Consider the following 17147-nt stretch of genomic DNA (forward strand, 5'->3'; position numbering starts at 1 on the left):
TAAAACCAAACAGTCTGCTCCTTTAATAAAGAAAAGGTCACAGAGTAACAGAGAGACATGAACATGACAAATATAAAACAATTAAGAAATCAGAAAGTGGTCTTCTGCTCAGTGTCCCAAAATAAATGTCTCTGTCTTTGACTAAAAAAGTCTGTTAAATAAATCTTCAACATTTTGACAACTCCATAAAAACAGAAACGAGTTTTGGAAGAGCTGTAAAACGTTATTTCTTTCTGTGTTTAAATCATAATTTTACAGTGTTTGAATTTATGTGACTAAAAAAAGCTCCTCGTCACGCTTCTGTGTTGCATTTGATCATTTTCTTTTAAATCTTTGGAGCAGAATAAGTTCATATCTGCCTCTGCAGGTTATTTTCATGTCCAGTTTGATCCCTGCAGACCCGGGTCCAGCTCTTGACCCCAGCTCAGGTCAAAGTTCCCGTCCTACTCGAAGCTCTCCAGGACGGCCTCGTGTCCCGTCTCTTTGAGGAAGCGCAGCAGGTCATCTGGTCGCAGCCCCATGGTGGCGGCGTTGGTCATGGGGTGGAAGTAGACCATCTCGTGGCCGCCCTCCACCAGATCCCGGTCCAGAACAAACTTCACACTTTGGTCTTTGTCGAAGAGCAGAGCGAGAGCCGTGGCACAGCCCTGACCCACCTGAGGGGGGACGCACAGAGGAACTGAACCGACACAGCAGAAACCAGAACTAACCGCACACCCGGACCAGTTTGTACTGGTTCATGAAATATGGGGACAGCAGTCCTCTGATGGTGGGAGCAGCTGGAGCGACCGGTTAGAAAATGTGAAAACAGCTGTTCATTTTGTGATATTTTTGTGTAGTTTTCTTTTTATTGGTTTATTTGAACGTACAAAACCAAAATACACAACCGGATGAACATGAGGACCTTTCAATCATGTAAATAAATAAATAAATAGTTAAAAAAAGAAAGAAAAAATTAATTAAATTAAAATAAAAATAAAGAAATAAATTAAAAATAAAAAATAATGAAAAAAATATTCATGCTTATATAAATTTTTCATTATTTTTTATTTTTAATTTATTGGAACAGACCACATTTTCAACTAAAAATTTATATTTGTAGTTTTCACAATTACATAACATTACTAACATTTTGTTAGAGAATTATTATAATTCTCAGCACGTTTTCCAAGTCTTGTTTGACTTATTTTGTTTTTTAAAACTAATTTCCATGTACTTTAAAAAAAAAACTAAGTCTTGTTGATTTCAGGGTAATTCCTTACGAGCTTTTTTACTTTTAAAAAAATAAATAATAAAAATAAATCAAGCTAATTCTCTCAGGTCTTAAATGATTAATCTGCACTTTTAAACTGTTCTGAAATGTAAAATAATGGAATCGTAAACATATAAAAAAAAAAAAGAAGAATCTAATTTTAAATGATTGTTTCACAGCTCTCGTTTGAACCACTTCTCACCTTCAGTTTCTCCAACATGATCGCCTCGTCTGCAAAGCGCAGGTTGCCGCTGCCGACGCCGAGTTTCTTGGCGAGGTCGTTGAGGTTCACCTGCGGACGAACAGAGAGGATTATGGGACACAGAAGAAAAAAAACATGAGGGTGTAAAGGTCAGAGGTCGGATGGATGAAATCGATGGCGGATGTAAGATGCGAGCTGACCTGGCGGTCGTGGCGAGCCGACACCAGCCACAGGCTTTTCTTCTTCTTGTCCTTCAGGAAGAGGTTCTTAGAGACGGCGCCGCTCAGCTGCTGCAGGTGAGGCATCATCTCCTCCACCGTGAACACCTGCAGCCACCAAATACTGCTCTTCAATCAGCTCTAATGTCAGGCATTCATCGTCTTCTCTGAAGATAATACCTGATAAATCTTCTCATCATTTTAGGTTTCATAAATTAAAATATGCAGTGTCGACATATTTAAGCGTTTGAAACCTGTATCGTCATCACTTTTTGTGCCGTGTTCAAATTTGGTTTGAATTCTTTGAAATGTCACGCAAACTCAAAGAAAATAGTCAATTTAGAAAATTAAAAATGTCAAGAAAACTACATGTACCATAATAAAACATTTAAAATTACGCTACAGAATTATTATCACTTTTAAAGCACATATTTTTCAGGTCATATCCTCTTTAAAAAAAAGATAATTTTTTAAAATTATACTTTACTCTGTTTTTTGTGTGCTAATTTTCAGGTAATTTTTTTGTACTTTTTGTTTGTTTGTTGTTGTTTTTTTTTAAACTAATGCCAATTTGCAGTTCAGTTAATCTTAAACTGCCCATTTTATTTTCTTCATGTTTTTAATAGAAATTGTTAAATTACAAGTTGGCTAATTGTTTTCAAAAATATACAAACTCTACATCACATCTTTCTTATTTTTGCTCATCTATTAGTCTTTTTAAATGCTGAGTTACACGTAATGCTTTAAACAAGAACAACATTACTGATGTTTTGACAATGTTTGTACATTTCACAACCAAATTTTTAATAACTGTTGTGCATTTTGAGGATATTCATTACTAAATAAAGGATTTTAATAAACGTCAAAAACTCCATAAAATTATAGGAAAACGACAATAATCAGAGAGGAACAGAGAAACTAAGATCAAATTGAAAAATATGTAAGAAGCAGGATAACTTTACAGGTGCACAGCAGACATAAACAATCTGTCAGCGCCACCTGCAGGTCACAGCAGGCTCCTGCAGCACAAACGTGTCAGACAGGTTATACAAAACTATTTGTACACTTTGTTCAGAAAGGTTTCATATTTCTTAAAACCAGAAACTCAGGACTGCACCACAGACTGTAACAGGGATTGCACAAAACCTTTCTTTCCATTTCAATTAGGTTTTCTTTTTAGTTCACTGTGCACCAGCTAATATCTACAAAACAAAGTTAATTAAAATTAAATTGTGCATTTAAAAACATCCAGGAAGGTGGTGAAGTTTTAAGTAATAAATAGATTTGCATTTAAGAAAACAATCGTCGAAGTATCGCTGATAGGAAACTTTTTAAGTTTAGAGACTGTCAGCCCAGACTCCATTCAAAAACGTATCGCTTTTTAAATTATCTTGTTCACTCTGCACAAATACATCACTGCAGGAACAAATTTCCAAAACACTTCTGCTTCCATTAATCTCATGGTAAATTCGGCATATAAGTAACAGGCAGTGTACCTCTGATTCAATTCAAATGACAGCTTTGTAATGCGTCTACGTGTCCATGAACAGTGTAATGTTGTCGTAAAAACACATCAATCCCACAGCTAAAACAGCACAACAATAAGTGTATTTCAGGGTATTAGATAACGCCGAATTAAAGTGTGCATTGTAAAATTTCATGTAGGATCTCCAAAAACATTTTTGAACTTTATTAACAATTTAAAGTAAGCAAAGAAAACTAAAAATGTGGTTTTCAAACGGGATTCAATAGAGTTTTGTTGACAGAAAGTTGTGTGGAATATTCCTGCGATGCATTCATTTCCCAGCTACAATATATCCTAAATGTTATTTTTTCTTTTAAGACAATCACAATATTCATATTGATTTAGGAGTTTGGACTCTATCAGCTGATGTACAAACATATTTTTTGGGTTTCAGTTTTACCGGCGGGTGCTCCACGCAGGTCGTCTGGATGTTTAGCGTTTGCAGGAATTTCTCCAGCTCCGATCGCAGATCTTCTGACATCTTTAAATGTTTAAAAATGTGCTTTTAAAAAATCAATGAACTTAAAACAGGGCTGGACGCGCGTGGACAGGACAGAAACAGCTGCACGGACAGAAAGAAGGAGGACAAGTACGGTCTTCTTCTTCTTCGTTAGGTTTGCAGCAGCTTTTTCCTGCTGCAGGCTGCCATCTGCTGGGCTTATTATACTCCCCCAAATTTCAAACAAATTAATGGATACAAAAAAAAAAAAAAAACAACTGGAAAATAAAATAAGAGTTGGTTTCTAATGGTATCAGAATTGTTTTTGTACTTTTTGTTGAGCCACTTTTGCAAAATGACAAAAGGCCAGTGCATATATTTTTGTGGGATTTTAGGAGGTTTCTCAAATTTATGGACATTTCCAGGATTTTAGGACATTTCTCAGATTTTAGAATGTATCTTGGATTTCAGGACATTTCTGTGATTTTAGGATTTTTTTTTTAGGATTTCAGGACATTTCTTGGATTTAGCAGGTTTCTGGGATTTTAGTACATTTCTCAGATTTTAGGACATTTCTAGGATTTAGGTTTTTAAAATTTTAGAATGTTTCTAGGATTTTATTACCTTTCTAAGTTTTCAGGACGTTGGGTTTCACGTGTGTGATATCTGTGTCAGGTGCCAGTGTCAGTATCTCAAGAAAAAAATGAAATAAATACATGTTTCTTTAAGTTTAGTTGTGTTGTCTTATAATTTTTATCTATAAACTTCTTTTTGGAATTTTTTCCCCCTCATCTGGCAAGGAACCTTATACCTACCTATTTACAACAACCCAAAATGAAAGAAAAAATTGATGAAAAAGATAATTATTGTATCATAAAAACATTTTATTTTTGGTCCACTAAAAAAGTTAGTTCTGGTTAGAATTGGGAAAAATCGAGCATTTATTGGCGACTTATATTATCGAATTTGTGTGTCTCAGTCTGTATGTTTGATTATTTCCACCATGAAGAGTTTAAGAAATTTTATTTTTCAAAAATATTTTTCAATGTTTCCAATTATTTTTAGATGTCACCATGCAACGTCAGAAATAAAAAAACTTTTTAAACTTACTTTTTTGTCTTATCATTTTAACTCTTTTGAAAGATTGATTTAAGACATTTTAATGACGATCCAGGCCTTATTTTTAGATTAATGAATTAAATGCCTTTTAAGGCTTTTTCTATCTGTGCAATATACTTCACATACTGTGCAATATGTCGTGCAATACACCGAGTCGCTCTACTTATATTTATTATTTAACTTATACCTCCACACCCATGTACATAGCTGTATATAAGTCTATTTTTTATTTTTATTTCTATTTTTTTATTCTTATTCCTATTGCTATTTTTTTTTTACCTATTTTGTACTTAATTCTGTAAAAAGCTTTTGTACTTTTGCACTGAAGGAATGGAGAAGCTCTCCAATCTCGTTATACACTGTATAATGACAATAAAGAGCTTTTCACACAAAAACACAATCTGAGCAGCTATTTTCAATCACCAGCAAACATTTACAGAACAGTTTCTCCACATCTATATATATATATATATATATATATATATATATATATATATATATATATATATATATATATTCCGGCTCCCCGGAGGCTGAACCCTTCACTTTAAAATAACCCTCCTAACTTCTTCTCTGGTGCCACTGCAGGACAAAGTCACGCTCAAATTAAAAGTATCCATAAACGTAGATCATACTGCAACTTGTGTAGATAAAACCATTTTTATTAAGTTACAGTTTCGATAAATGTTTTACAATCTGACTTTTTTTTTAAACACATTCATGACTTTTTTTTTGAACACCAGCAAACGGCTCAGCTGTCCCTTTATATAAATACATAAACTGCTCTGTGTGTTTTTACCTCTTTATGCCGGTACTTTACAAACATTACACATACAAATATTTTCTTTATGTAAAGTCAAACATTGAAAGACACAGACGACGTGACGACTTTTACAGACGTGTGAAACTTTCCTCCTCACACAGAAGCTGTCGCAGCAGCTGATCTGTGCTCGCGTTTGTCTCTGAGGACGAAGATGAGGAAGCTGAAGGTTATTCAGGCGGACTTCAGGTTAAAGAGACACTTAGAGGTCAACAGCACATCGGCGAACATGTCAGACACTTCTGTCTCATTATGTCCTCGCTGTAACCGCTCTGTCAGTAAACGGACGTCTTTGTTTTGGATTTCTGAAGATGAAATAAGAAGGCGGTTCGGCTCCGACAGCATAAAGACCGCAAACAGGGGAAAAGGCGAGCGTCGCTATACTCAGAGTTAAAAAAAATAATTACTGATTATCATATTTTATCTCTTTTATTTCATGTAAACACAAAAAGAAACAGATGGGCGTTTTAGGGGGAGTTGTGTGCTGGAATTATTTGTCATTTTACGTTGCTTTTAGTCTAATTTCAGTCTTGTCGATTGTCTTTGCAGTTTTTTTTGAGTCTTTTTTTTAAATGTTTTGTCGTCATTTTGAGTCTTCGTCTCTTTGTAGTGGTTCTGGGTGTTGTTCTGCATCTCTGTAGTCATTTTTTTGTCTTGTTTTAGTAATTTTGAGCTTCATTTTAGTAGTTTTGAATCTCTTTGTAGGTATTGTTTTTAGATTTTTTTGGTTGTTTTGAGTTTTGCTGTAGGTCCTGTTTTACTGTGCTGAATCTTTTTTTTAGTCACTTTGAGTCTCTGCAGTTGTTTTGGGTGTTTTGAGTCTTGCTTTATAAGTTTTGTACTCATTTTCAGTCTCTCCATCTCTTTGTTCTGGGTGTTGTTCTGCGTCTCTGTCTGTCGTCGTTTTGAATCTGTTTGTGGTCATTTTGAGTCATTTTTGAGTTGTCCGGAGTCTTGTTTTAGTCGGTCAGAATCTCTTTAAGGTCATAAAAGTCACTTAATCGTCACTCTCAGTCTTGTCGTCATTATAAATGTCTTTTTCGGCAAACAGGAACACAAAAACTACAATTTGTGCTTTTAAGGTTATTTATGTGGTCAAACAGTTTATTGTACAATAAGCTGGTTTTTACATTTCTGCTCTAATAATGTACTCGGGGAGCTTCAGCGGAGCAGGTTTAAGTGTCCCCCTGCCTCCAGTCTTCATGCTGAACCGGCTCAGGAGGACTCCAGCTGTGTCCTTAAACACACGTGAAGACGGAAACACACACTTCTGTTAGAGCGAGTTAGAAGAGGCAAACATGAAAACTGAAGACACTCAGTTTTATCTTTGTTTAGTTGAATTTCACGCAGATGTCTTCTAGTTTGACATGTTGGAGATTTGGTTTTTTAGATCTGAGCCTGCAGTCCGCAGGTTTATCGGCACGGTTTGTCCCTTTATGAATCTCTAAGGTGCTTTGGAATAAAACCTCCACCATCTTGAATTCAGCAAACGTTAAATTCTCGTTGACTTGTTTGAGTCTCTGATCAGCGTCTGTCTGCCAGCTGATTGGTCCACAGCGCCCTCAGGTGGTCTGATGGAGCAGCAGCACGGTGAACACATTGTCCTCTGACTCCGTCCACGCTCCTCCTCTCAGTTCTAACCTCACCTCCTCCCTCTCCCTCAGCGGCAGGAGGCCCACGCCGGTGACTGGCCCCGTCTCCGCCTCCTCCCGGTGGTGTAGAGACACCGGAGCTCCTCCCGACCCCCTCGTCAGGACCATGCGGGCGGGGCCCGGCCTCAGGTCCATGGTGAGGACGAACAGGTAGATCCCGTTCACTGGAGCTGTGAAGGTGCCGGCGTCAGAGTAAAACTGACCCTGGTTCAGTGACGCTTCAAACGCGATGACGCCGTTGGGAGTCGCGCAGAGGAGATCCGGCCGTGAGCAGCAGGGAGCCTCCTGATAGGCTGGACAGCACTGGACCCAGACCTGAGGAGAAAAGCTGGATCAGGAGTCTGAACAAGGGAAGCTTCGTTTTTTTATTCGATTTTAGTACAGACTGGACTGCAGAAATGTTGCAGTTTTCTTTATGGCATACTACACGTCGCTATGACGACCGCAGCACATGTAGATGCAGCAGGTAGCTCCACATATCCTTGCTTCTTTTTCGTTATATTTGTCTATTTTTTCAATACCGATACGACTTTTTTACGACAGAGAATAGAGATTTAGAGAGATTGACCCATTTTGGGTCATTTTTGACGACGACATACTACGTATACAACGACGTTTTTGTGCAAATTGGTTCAAAAATAAGACACGCACATCCCGTAGTGGGTGCTGGAGCCAAAATAAACCAAAATGTGAAAAGACAGAAGTCCGACTTAAGTCTGAGGAAGACGTTTTAGCTCGAAACGTCACTTCTTTCGCAGAATAAAATCCTTTAAGGGGAGCTCCCCGGCATGCGGACCTCTATCTTTTATCTTTTCTCAGAGCCAAATTGGGTTATTTTTGACAACATACTACACTATTTTAATTATTATTATTTTTTCTTTTTACATTCTTTAACTTTTTACTCCTTCAGGAGAACCATCCTGAGTTGAATTTGCACTCACCCGATGAATCCCTCCTGCTCCGATGGTTTTCTCCTCTTCCCGCTCCTCCTCCTCCTCCTCCTCTCTTCTTCTCTTTCTTCCCGTCTTTGTTCTTCACCAGCTGCCACAGTTTATCGAGCTCCAGCGTGGCGTCGGACCCGGCCAGCACGTCAGCGTTACTGAAGACGTTCTTGAACACCCTCAGATGTTCCTCCAGCCCTCTCTTCAGCCACATCACCTCTGCCTGCAGTTTCGTCTCCACGCCTCTGGGCGGCGCCTCCCTCTCAGCAGAAGCGTTACGGGATTTCTCCTCCAGCTGGCGCACCTTCAGCTCCAGCTCCCTCCTCCACCGTCTTCTCCAGGTTCCACAGGTCGCTGCCGTCTCCTCCGTGCCCCGGATGCCTCCCCCCGGGGTGAAGGAGGAGCTGCCGTTCCCTTGCTGGAACTCCACCGCTGCTCCTCCTCATGCTGCCAGGGAGCCAGTCTTCAGGGAGGAGGTGGGAGGGCTGATCAGCAGATGGCACCTCCTCTTTGTCTTCTGGGAGCAGAAGGAGACAAGAATATAATCTTAAAAACGGGAGCTGGGGGTTAAAGCACGATGTTCAAAGAACCATAAAAACATCAGATCGAGGTCTGTAATTTAAAAAAATATAAAAATATCATAGTATAGTATGTTCTTTGATGTGTACTTGTACCTTTAAAGTCCACTTAGCAGTATTTTTTTTTGTTGTTTTACATTTCCTGGTAATTCTTACCTGGTTTGTCGCCCAGCAGGGATGTGATTGTCTTGTCATGTCCTCTCAGCTGCTCCTGCAGGAGCCTCAGCTCCTCCTTCAGGGCCGGGATAGAGTGCTGCTCCTGGTCCTCGACGGGCCACTCCAGGAACTCCAGCACCTCCTCCCCCAGCAGCAGGTCCAGCACGGCACTGTGCCTGATGGCGTCTTTCAGCAGAGAGTTAAAGTAGGCGGACAGGCGCTGCATGTCCCCCAACAGCTTCGTGTCCGCGTCCTTCAGCCGGAGACCTCGGCCAGACCGACCGTCACCGAGCTGCTCAGCTGGCTCAGGCTCTGCTCCAGAGTCCTGATCTTACTGTTCATAGAGGTCTGAGACTCCCGCACCTGCAGGTCCAGAAAGAGAGAAGGAAACAGGATGTTTAATCTCAAAGTAAAATTTGTATTTCTCTGATTTTTTCTTTGCAGAGCCAAAAAAAACAACAGGTAAGTGCAGCCCTAAATACTGTCTGACTTCCTGTCTGTGGTCAGCTCAGAGCACGCCGGTTCCTACTGCAGACAAAAACCTTCACACAAATATACACTTTTATGTTTAAAACTAGAATTACCGCCTCTGTGGGCCACTCAGGTAGCAGACACAGTTTTCATCTGTCACTTTTTCCTCCGATCAGTATCTGACTGAGAGTCCCCCTGCTGCTGCTGCTGCGGCTGCTGCTGCTGCGGCTGCTGCGGCTGCTGCTGCTGCTGCTGCTGCTGCTGCTGCTGCTGCGGCGGCGGCGGCTGCTGCTGCTGCTGCTGCTGCTGCGGCTACGGCTGGCTGCTGCTGCTGCTGCTGCTGCTGCGGCTACGGCTGCAGTGCTGCTGCTTGCTGCTGCTGCTGCTGCTGCTGCTGCTGCTGCTGCGGCTGCGGCTGCGGCTATGGCTGCTGGCTGCTGCTGCGCAAGGTCACTGTGACCTTGATCTTTGACCACCAAATTCTTATCATTTTATTCTTAAGCGCATTTGCACATTTGTGGAAATTCCCTTCTTTAGATATTGCATTTATGAGACGGATGGACAACCCAAAAACATAAAGTCTCCAGCCGTGGCGATCGCTGGCAAAGAAACACAAATATATATTTTTATTTTTATGTTTAAAAAAACGACACAGGAGGAAAACTTTTTTGATGCAGGTTATAGAATAGAATTAGCAACAAAGAAACAATGAATTCGACTGTGCTCCAGAGCAGTCAGATAGAATAAAATTCTAAAAAAAAATAAATAAAAATAAGTAGTAAAATACCAATTAAGTGAGAACTGACTTTGACGCGACACGACTGTTGATAGCAGGTGCTTAAAGCTGAATTCAATAGAAACTTTCTATTCCAGTTAAAATTCAACATTAAGCACTTTTGACATGTCAGTGTCTTTAGTTTAAACATTTTTAAAGAGTTTATTCTTCATACCTGTTGGAGGTCACGCTGGAGCGCCTCCACCGCCGGCTCCCATTCGCCGGACGCACCCCACTGCCCCGCCCCTCCCTCGCTCTCCTCATCCAGGGCTAATCTGTTCTCATTGGCCAGTTCTGTCACGTTGGCCACGCCCCTTTCCAGTCGAGCCACTGCAGCCTTCAGCCCTTTACAGTCGCAGTCTACGGACGAGTTGTGCTGCTGGTAGATGGCGTCGAACAGGTAGTCCACGTCCGAGTCCAAGTGATGCAGCCGCACGCCATGCTGGCTGAGGTTCCCCGTCAGCTCGCCCACCTGCCTCAGCACCACCTCCCCTCGCGGCCTCTACCTCCAGCCCCGTCTCCATGTACTGGATCTGAGTGGTCCGGGCCGTCCGGTTGATTTCCTTCTCCAGATCCTTGACGTCCCGCCTGAGCTGCTGCTGCACGTCCCCCAAGGTCACGTCCACGTCCTCCATCATCAGGCCGTCCACCTGCGCAGCAACATGATGAAGAATTTATTTGTTAATTTACATATAATTTCTCTGGTTGCTGTTTATAAAAAAAGTCTGACCCACCTTCACCGTGTTGTTGACCACCATGTTGTCCAGCCGCTCGATGGCCTCCCAGAGCACCGAGGTGTCCGTGTGCTGCGGCAGCAGGTGAGGGGGAGGCAGGGAGGGAGGGGGGGCTGATCGTCCATCTGATCCTCAGCGGTCTGATCCTGGTCCAGCTTCAGCTCCGTCAGTGTGGCGTTCATGGCCTGCAGGCTGACCTGAGATCAGAGACAGGCGTTAAACTGCTGTGATGGCGTTTATCATCATTAACACGTAAAATCTGCTGGTTACAGCTTCAAGAACATGGTGGCACAAAAAAGATTGAAGTTTTCTTTTCTGCCTACCAGAGAAAGATAAAAAATCTTTTGTAATTATTTGAAATTGTAATAATAATAATAATAATAACAATACATTTATTTTTTAGAGTGTTTTTCATGGTTTTCAAAAAAACTTTACTTAGGTTAAAAACAATGATACAAAGGAGCAATAAGATATATACAATATTATTTCACACATTAAAAACAGTTTTGAAAGGCTGAGTTTTGATCAGAGAATTTAAATTTTGGCTCTACTTTCTGGAAACATCTGATTAAAATTGCATGAAGTAAATGATGAATTCATGAACTGAAAATTGAGAGAGATATAAATACTGAAGTAATCATCACTGATCCTCATTAGAGAACTGTCCCTGTTGTTTACGGACCTGCAGCATCTTCTGGTGGCGTTTCAGCTTCATGTCGATGTCCGTCTTAAAGCTGGTGAGGTTGTAGTGCAGCATTGCATGCTGGGAGTGCAGCCTGCTCTCCATGTCCATCCGCTGGCTCTCGATCTGTCTCCGGATCTCCCCGATGTGCTGAAACGCCTCATCCAGTTTGTCATTGAGAGGCTCCTCTGCAGCTTTGTCGAGCTCGGAGGGGTCCGGGGGCCCCGCCTGCAGCTCCGCCTGCAGCTCCGCCTGCAGCTCCGCCTGCAGCTGGCTGCTCTTCAGCTGGGCTACGTCACGGGCCAGGTCTCCCACCTGCTGGCTCAGGTGCTCCAGGGAGCGGTTGAAGCCCTCCAGGACCGGCTGCAGCTGGGACATGACCAAGGCCATCATGTGGGGGACCGGAAGGGCAGCAGGGGCTTCTGGGTACGGGAGGGCATCCTCCACCACATCTACGACTGAAAATAAAACAAAACAACAAAAAAAAAACCATTTAATTACAGATTTTTAAAAAATCCATCTGAAGCTGCTCACTGTGAGCTGTTACTAAAAACTACCTGTTGCTCACTAAAAAGCTATCAGCTGCATACTGAAAACTATAAGTTGCCCACACAAAAAGCTATCAGCTGCATACTAAAAACTATAAGTTGCCCACTAAAAAGCTATCGGCTGCATATTAAAGGCTGTAAGCTGCCCACTAAAAAGCTATCAGCTGCATACTAAAAACTATAAGTTGCCCACTAAAAAGCTATCGGCTGCATATTAATGGCTGTAAGCTGCCCACTAAAAAGCTATCAGCTGCATACTTAAAACTACCTGCTGCTCACTAAAAAGCTATCAGCTGCATACTTAAAACTACCTGCTGCTCACTAAAAAGCTATCAGCTGCATACTAAAAACTATAAGTAGCTCACAAATATCTATCAGCTGTTACTAAAAACTATCAGCTGTTACCAAAAACTATCCACTGCTCACTAAAACTATTTGTCCCCATTAAAAAACAGTTGCTGCTCACTAAAAAAACTGCGGACAGATCACCATAATGGGATTAATTTTGTGGGAAAATATGAACCAGATTTTTTTAGTGGAGCTAAAATAGAAATATGATTGCAGACAGCTTTTCTTACAACCACCCACGTTCACAAAAACACAACGCTAATCTCAACACACTCCCTGGTGATTCATGGCTCTCTGGGGACCAGTAGTTGGTTGGCTCCGCTCTAAAATGGAACCAGTTTCCAAACTGGAACATAAACACAGCACAGCACAGCGCCTGGAAAACACCCCAGCAGGGGAACTAAAACGCCTAAATGGCTGCGAGGCCTCCCAAAACACTGATGTTGATGTTGCTGACACGCAGAGGGGCTGTCAGAGACTCAAAACTGACACAAGCTGAGTTTCCAGCAGGAGAGATGCTCAGAGATTAGATGCGTTTTCACAGTTTGTTTCTGTTGGTTCAGTAGAGACAGACAGAGTGAAGCCAGAACAAAACTCGGACCGCAGGACGCTGCGGCCCTCCAGCTGGACCTCATTCATCGGAGGTCTGAGACGCCTCGGGGCTCCGCAGATCCATCTGATCCTGCATGTTGTTGTTATTTCTGGAGCTGGAAACAAACCCAACTGTGCCTACATTTCCTGCTATTTATCTGTCCTGCTGATCCAGAGGCTCTAAATGAGAAAGTAGGAGCCGTTTCAAACATGCAACCCTTTTAATGCTAAAAATCGTTTTTAAACTTCAGCGGCAGCTGCTTGGTCGAATTAAAGTTTCCATTTATCTCTGACTTTATGACCAGCGAAAGTCCTCAAACCAAACTGTGAAAGTAGTCCACGACAAGTAAAAAATCTGCATTTAAAACTTCAATTCAAAGTGCAGTACAATGTCCTTTATCAATGTTTTACTACAATATAGATGTTTTTAGATGAATATTTCTGCCACATGAATGTGTATGTTGCATTTTAGTGCTACTTTTATCTCCTTTATGCACTGTTGAGTAATTTAATCTACGGCAATGCATCTTTAAAATCATCATATGTTTGTAGCGTGGGAGTCCTGGGAGACCAACGAAACTCTAAAAAATCAACTTTTTGTAGTGACAGAAAAACCAGCCCTGCTTTGTGAGGATGCATTTCTCGAGGATTTCTTAGACACTGGTACTTCTGCTTTCATGTGAAGGAGTATTTCACTGCTGGAAAGATGGTCTTTTCATTAAACAAGTCTGACTGAACAAGACATGTATAAGTATCACAATCTGATGTCGTTTGATGAGTGGAAAGCAAAGTTTGGTGTGCCGCAGAAACAATTCTTCAAGTATTTATAACTTAGAGGCTTTATTCTTGAATAATTCAGTGCAACAACCTCCATTATCCATGTTAGGAACATTTGTCAGGAAAAATATTTTCAGCAAAGGGCCGGTAAGTCTGTTATCTAACTATAAAGACAACTCTGAAAGTAACAGACAGCAGACTTACAAGTCTGTCTATGCAGTAAAAACTACTACGTCACCAGAGAAAACAGAGAAAAAAGACTGCGGGATTGGCTTTAGCTAAAGAAGTAGAAAACCTACAACTACCAGAATGCACTGCACCGTAGAAGACCAATTAACACTTTCAGTGACGGGTGACGTAATGTGAGCTTGGCTGTTTATCAACAGGAAACAATCTCATATCACAGATAATCTGTGAGATAAAACATGTTTCTGAGAACATTTTAGGAGAGAAAGACGCCACTTAGTATCAGACCGCTGGTTTATATTTTATCACCGCTGCTTAGTTTGTTTCTCCTGTTCACATTTTTCTTTTGCTATTAACTCATTGAGCGCCTGCCCTATTATATAACGTAAAGTAGCTTGTGCCATCTTTTCTGGCCATTTTGAGTCAAATTTCAAGACCCAAATAATATTTTGTACAAAGACTCTGAAAACGCTGAATAGCTCAAATGAAAGAAGAAACTCTCTTTTTCGTCATGGAAAAAAACGTTTGTTTGCACCTTGTTTCCGATTGAGATCCATGAGAGTTTCTTCAAGCGTCTGCTGGCGAAACTGGCCACTTGACCCTCTCCGTTGGGGGGCATTTTATGCCGATATTGAATTGATGTAGCTTTGTTGCTTCGTTGCTGTAGTTTTGAATCACCTCCGTACAGATCACTCTGCTCTCTGATCCCGGCTACTCCACTTCATGCTTTGAACTACCGTCTTTTGTACTAAAACTACAAATCCCAGCAGCCCCAAAATTACACACAGGGAGCGTGAGAGCGCCCCCTTGTGCCAGCCGCAAAAAACACACTGAAATATACATACATCACTGGCACTCAGTGAGTTAAAGCTAAACAAGGCATTAAAATGGATTTCTACAAACAATTTAGACAGGAAATAGGAGCAGTAACGTGATCTTAAGTATTTAACGTGCTTCATAGTTTTAACCGTTTTTATAGTTTTAATCAGCGCTTGATTCAGTGACGGTACAAGCAATTTATAACCTGTAGTTCAAGCAGCTTTGAGAGCTCAGAGTTTTCTGGGATGGTGGGAGATCTTGGAGAGAGTTGATGGAGGGAGCTAAAAGATCTGGTCTGGCTATTGATCCGCAGTTTTTTAATCTGCAGTTCCTGTTGTTTTTATCACAGCTTATTTTAGCTCGTCAGCTCTGGTTTTTAGAGTTTTTCTAAGGAAAAAGTTAGGAATTGAACTTTTAAGAAGTAAGAACGTTTTCTCTAGTGTTCCCGTCTTCAAAGAGCCGTTTGAAGGTTCAGACCTCACGTCAGGTTGAGGTTCAGTTTAGGGTGAAGGGGGTCAGGAATGTATCCTGGCAACGAGGGTCCCCACAGGTATAGAAACACAAACATGAGTGTGTGTTTGCCTCAGGTCACTGCTGTCACTCTCCTCTAGAGACACAGTCCAGACACACACACACACACACACACTTTCATCATCTTAACCTGTTTTCATTACGACATAACCAAACTCTCCCACATGCTGCAGGGTCCTGAGGTCAAAGGTCACGGTACAGTGAGGCCACGCTGCGACAGGAAGTTCCAGGTCACCTCCAGCTGCGGGGAGGAGGGCGGGAGGGGCGGTGCTGCGGGGGCGTTTGGTGGTTAAAATCCAACACGCCCCGGTCAGCTGGCAGTGTTTCTATCTAATGACTGTCAGTGTGATTTACGGAGCCGGAGCCGAGTCGACTTCCTGTTCGGACAAAACAGCGTCTGCTGCACAACTGTGGCTCTGTTTTCTTCTCCTGGTTTTTGTTGTAAATGTCACAATTAAAAAGGTAAGACGACACTTTAATGAGCCTCGTGGGGAAACAGAGACAACAAACTGTGGAGGAGACGGCACGAGAAAACCGAGGAGACTGAGGACCTCAATGATTATCGACAGGTTTCTTCGCTTAATATGTAATTTAATTAAAATTTAATTTCAGTTTCACGCCAAACATCCCTTCAACCCCACTGTTTTTTTGTTTTTTTTAACTAAACATTCATCTCCTGTGATACAAAAAACAAAACAAAATTAATAACCACATTATTAAATACCTCTAGATTTTTTCAAGTAATATTTTTGAAATAAATAATTACAAATGAACTGAGGGTTGCAGCAGGAAGCCAGATTACTGCCTTAGCTATGTAAGTCTAAATCCAGGGTTTCCTGTACTACGAAGGTGGCTCTCTTTTGACCCGCCTAGATCGCCATGGTAACTTGGGTGTCTTAACCTGGTCAGGAGCAGGTTATGATCTGAGATTAAACTTGAAATCAGCTGAAAAGCGTCTTTCACAGCTTCTTTGAGGAGCGTCACTCTCCCTGCTGTGACTCTCGATGAACGACCGAATGTGTCCGTGATGTTTTCGGGTCAATTTGTCAACAGTGACTCTAAAAGAAGCTTCTTTAAAAACACAGATTGCATCATACATCAACAGTTCTCTCTATATTCTTCATCAGGATGATGTTAATTTAACACAATTAGAAAGGATTCCTTAAAATCATACCGAACCGTAACCATTTATTATGTTTCTATGCTTAGTTCTGATTTGCTGCAGTCTGTTTTTATGCTGCTATTATATGACAGCTGATTCGTCTCGTGGTATTTTTATCACAGATATTATTCAGTTCGTAAAGTTAATTTCACTTTGATTTGTCAAAAAACTAGTGATTGTTATGTTTCCTTCATTACGGGACAGTGTCAAACCTAAACGTAGTTCTTGATTATAACGTTTAAATCTGCTGCATCAAGTTTAAAGTTTCAGAGCTGCAAACTGTGCAGCTGACACGTTAGAAATAAGAGAGTGATACATCGCTGAAATAGATCAGCTATATTAACTTATGCATCCACTATACGTCATTTCCTGTCAGCGCCTATTGAACGCGGTGTCAGCGCTGGAGAGAGGTCTGGCTGATGGCCAAAATGCCGAACTCAAGGCTTCAAACCGGGAGCTCAGAGGAGCTACGTGGATTATTTATACAGTCAATGCTTCAGAGAATGAGATGAACGCATCTTAGTCACTGTGACGGATCTTTGACCACCAAATTCTGATGAGTTTTATCACTGAGTCCACGTGAACGTTTGTGCAAAAGCTGAAGAAATTCCCTCGAGTCAT

At 41.3% G+C, this 17147-nt stretch overlaps 2 protein-coding genes across 2 annotated transcripts in view; both read right to left on the minus strand.

Moving 5' to 3' along the window:
* Nucleotides 1–3808, minus strand: LOC121954774 (prolyl-tRNA synthetase associated domain-containing protein 1-like). Its single transcript, XM_042502469.1, has 4 exons — nt 3598–3808; nt 1655–1780; nt 1455–1544; nt 1–656 (listed from the first exon to the last, which is right to left on the minus strand). Exons 1-4 carry the CDS (start codon nt 3676–3678, stop codon nt 444–446), a joined length of 510 nt encoding a protein of 169 aa, XP_042358403.1. The 5' UTR covers nt 3679–3808; the 3' UTR covers nt 1–443.
* Nucleotides 3809–5396: 1588 nt separating this feature from the next.
* LOC121954456 (multimerin-2-like) overlaps nt 5397–17147 on the minus strand; it is a 32013-nt gene continuing 20262 nt past the window's right edge. The window contains 11 exon segments of the mRNA XM_042501956.1: nt 5397–7476; nt 7478–7530; nt 8169–8487; nt 8489–8685; nt 8903–9160; nt 9163–9265; nt 10324–10638; nt 10640–10798; nt 10883–10992; nt 10995–11079; nt 11565–12022. Coding sequence (XP_042357890.1) covers nt 7138–7476; nt 7478–7530; nt 8169–8487; nt 8489–8685; nt 8903–9160; nt 9163–9265; nt 10324–10638; nt 10640–10798; nt 10883–10992; nt 10995–11079; nt 11565–12022 — 2396 coding nt within the window. The 3' untranslated portion in view covers nt 5397–7137.

The sequence above is a fragment of the Plectropomus leopardus genome, chromosome 15 (assembly GCF_008729295.1).
Source record: "Plectropomus leopardus isolate mb chromosome 15, YSFRI_Pleo_2.0, whole genome shotgun sequence".
Lineage (NCBI taxonomy): Eukaryota > Metazoa > Chordata > Actinopteri > Perciformes > Serranidae > Plectropomus > Plectropomus leopardus.